The sequence below is a fragment of the Erythrolamprus reginae genome, chromosome 1 (assembly GCF_031021105.1).
Source record: "Erythrolamprus reginae isolate rEryReg1 chromosome 1, rEryReg1.hap1, whole genome shotgun sequence".
Lineage (NCBI taxonomy): Eukaryota > Metazoa > Chordata > Lepidosauria > Squamata > Dipsadidae > Erythrolamprus > Erythrolamprus reginae.
This window is the reverse complement of record NC_091950.1, coordinates 281191331-281194296: the sequence shown is the minus strand read 5'-3', so window position 1 is coordinate 281194296 and position 2966 is coordinate 281191331. Positions and strand designations below refer to the sequence as shown.

Sequence of the window (2966 nt, the reverse complement as noted above, 5' to 3'; positions counted from 1 at the left end):
CCAGAATTCCCCAGCCAGCATTCGCTGGCTGGGAAATTCTGGGAGTTGAAGTCCAAATATCTTCAAGTGGCCAAGGTTGGGAAAACACTGATCTAGTCCAACCACCCGCCCAAATCAGGGCAAAAGGGCACAATGACAATAGGTTAGGTTGAAAAGAAAATAGCAATAGCATTTAGATTTATATACCGCTTCCTAATGCTTTTACAGCCCTCTCTAAGCGGTTTACAGAATCCGCATATTGCCCTTAACAATCCGGTTCCTCATTTCCCACCAGGAAGGAAGGCTGAGTCAACCTTGAGTCGGTGGCGGGATCTGAACTGCTTAACTACAGCTAGCAGTTAGCCGAAGTTAATAACGCGGGATAAAACTGCGTAAGAGAGTAAGAAAACTCTCCAGTTGGATCCCTCTAGTCCCATTTCCTATTTCTAGTAAAGGGCGGAAAGACGCGTTCCAAAACCACACGCCGGAGTCGAGAAAACCTCTTGGTCGGATCTCTCTCAGCCGCGGTGGGGACGTAATCTTGTGTCTAAAAATACGAAAGGGTTTTTCCCCCCGTCCATTAGAGCCCGCAGCCGCAAAACTACCATCGATTTAAACGTCCGCACATCACGCAGAAGCAGCGAATCCAAGTTGGGGGGGGGGGGGGGTTGTGTATGTTTGTGTGTGTGTGTGTTTCCCGCCAATTCTCTTGACTCGGTTTCGGTCGGTCTTTTCAGTTCGCTTCCTTCCGTTTTAAGCGCCCGCACACACCTCGCTTGCGAGTTGCCGTTAGTGTGTTTTGTGGTAGTCATTGTTACATTTGAAAGAGACGACGAGCTTGACTCAACGGAATTCGGAATCCACACCGACAAGTAGGCGAGGTTGTGGCGAAAGGATACATACATTTCGAGGCTCCTAACCGGTCGCGGGGAGAGAAAACTAAGGGTTGGCTTTAGGACCCGGCGGAATCCTCTCGGGGGCAGACTTGAGGCGGGGCGGTGGCGAGGGGCCGGGAGCCGGAGCTGTGGGAGAAAAAAAGACCACGAGTTGCCTCGTTAAGCTCGCGCAGAGCCGAGCGGGCGGGTAGTCTATACACACATATAAAGAGAGAGAGGAAAGAGGGAGCAGAGTAGAGGTAGGGACCGCGCGCCTTCGGTTGGCTGAGGTGCCGGCTACCTCAGTCTGCCTCCGCCGGGCTTGAGCTCCGCCCTGGGAGAGAGAAAGAGAGAGAGAGAGGGACCCTCACCTCGAGAGTTCGCTGCGCTGCCTACATTCCAAGCCGCACCCGCCCACCCGCTTCTGCAAAAAAAGTTGTGCGAACTGGCGCCAATGGGGGACGGCCGCGCGTCCCGCGCCTCAGAGAGAGAGGTGGTGTCCAGTCAAGGCGGTGGCAAACCGCGCCGGGTAGTCCTACTCGCCCGGGTTCCGTCTCGCCGCTCCGTCTCGTAAAGCGTTCGCCTCCGCTTCGCGAAAGAAAAAGTCTCCCGGCCGCCGCCTTCGCCGCGCCTCGAACTTCGGACCGCCGGGATGTCCCTTCGTCGCCGCCGCCACCACCAAATCGGCTGCCGCTGCCGCTGGCGGAGACGTCCTCGCTTGGCGGCCGCCACGTGCTGAGGCGTCGGCTCGGCTTTTTAGCAAAAGAAGCACGGGGAGGGTTGTGGGGAGAGAGCGCGGCGGCGGCTGGGCGAAGCCATGGTCTGCGCGGTGAGCGGGAGGCGCCTCCATTGGAAGAGCCGCGCGCACGTGCTCCCTCTCGCCGTCCCTGCCGCCCGGCCGGCTCGCGCGCCCTCCTTCCCCGGGCGGGGATTCTCTTCCTGAGGTGGTGTGTGGCGTGCGGAGAAGAGGAGGGCGCTGCCCTCCTCGGGCTTGCCGAGCCTGGCGGCGCTTCCCGGGTGCTCGCCCGGCTGCCCGGCAACTTTGGAGGCATGGATCAAGAAGCGAGGCTCTGCCAAGCCAGCTCAGGCCTAAATGCCTTCCACGCCAACGACTCTGACCAGACCAGGAATTGCAGTCCTGAGGAAAATCCCGTCTACCAAGATGGCACCCCGTTCTCCTGGAAGGTGGTGCTCACCGTCGTCTTGGCTCTCATCACCTTGGCCACCATCTTGTCCAACGGTTTTGTGATTGCCACAGTCTACCAGAGCCGTAAGCTCCACACCCCGGCCAATTATCTCATCGCTTTCCTTGGCCGTCACTGACCTTCTGGTCTCCCTCCTGGTCATGCCTATCAGCACCATGTACACTGTGACTGGGAAGTGGACCCTGGGCCAGGTTGTGTGTGACATTTGGCTCTCTTCGGACATCACTTGTTGCACTGCTTCCATTCTCCATTTGTGTGTGATCGCCCTGGACAGGTACTGGGCCATCACAGACGCGGTGGAGTATTCCACTAAAAGGGACTCCCAAGAGAGCAGCTGGCATGATCGCCCTGGTGTGGGTCTTCTCGATCTCCATCTCCATCCCTCCTTTCTTCTGGCAGCAGTCTAAAGCCGAAGAGATGTCTAACTGTATGGTGAATTCAGACCACATCTTGTATACCATCCTACTCACGGTGGGGGCATTCTATTTTCCTACTTTGCTGCTGCTGATCCTTTATGGAAGGATCTATGTGGAGGCCAGATCTCGGATTTTGAAACAGACTCCAAAGAACACCGGCAAAAGATTAACCCGGGCTCACTTAATAACAGATTCCCCAGGGTCAACATCCTCGGTCACTTCTATAAACTGCAAAGTATCGGAAGCATCCAGTGAAATGGGGTCTCCTATATATACGAACCAGGTCAAAGTGAAGGTATCAGATGCTTTTCTGGAGAAAAAGAAGCTGATGGCTGCCAGAGAACGGAAAGCAACCAAGACTTTAGGGATTATTTTAGGAGCCTTCATTGTGTGCTGGCTACCCTTCTTTATCATTAGTTTAGTGTTGCCTATTTGTAAAGATGCTTGCTGGTTCCACATGGCCATCTTTGACTTTTTCACGTGGCTGGGAT

At 55.5% G+C, this 2966-nt stretch overlaps 1 protein-coding gene across 1 annotated transcript in view; it reads left to right on the top strand.

Annotated features, from left to right (window-relative positions):
* Positions 1–976: 976 nt before the first annotated feature.
* HTR1B (5-hydroxytryptamine receptor 1B) overlaps positions 977–2966 on the top strand; it is a 3943-nt gene continuing 1953 nt past the window's right edge. The window contains 3 exon segments of the mRNA XM_070733089.1: positions 977–2159; positions 2161–2376; positions 2378–2966. The exon segment at positions 2378–2966 is cut by the window's right edge and continues 1953 nt beyond it. Of these exon segments, the coding sequence (XP_070589190.1) occupies positions 1905–2159; positions 2161–2376; positions 2378–2966 (1060 nt within the window). The 5' untranslated portion in view covers positions 977–1904.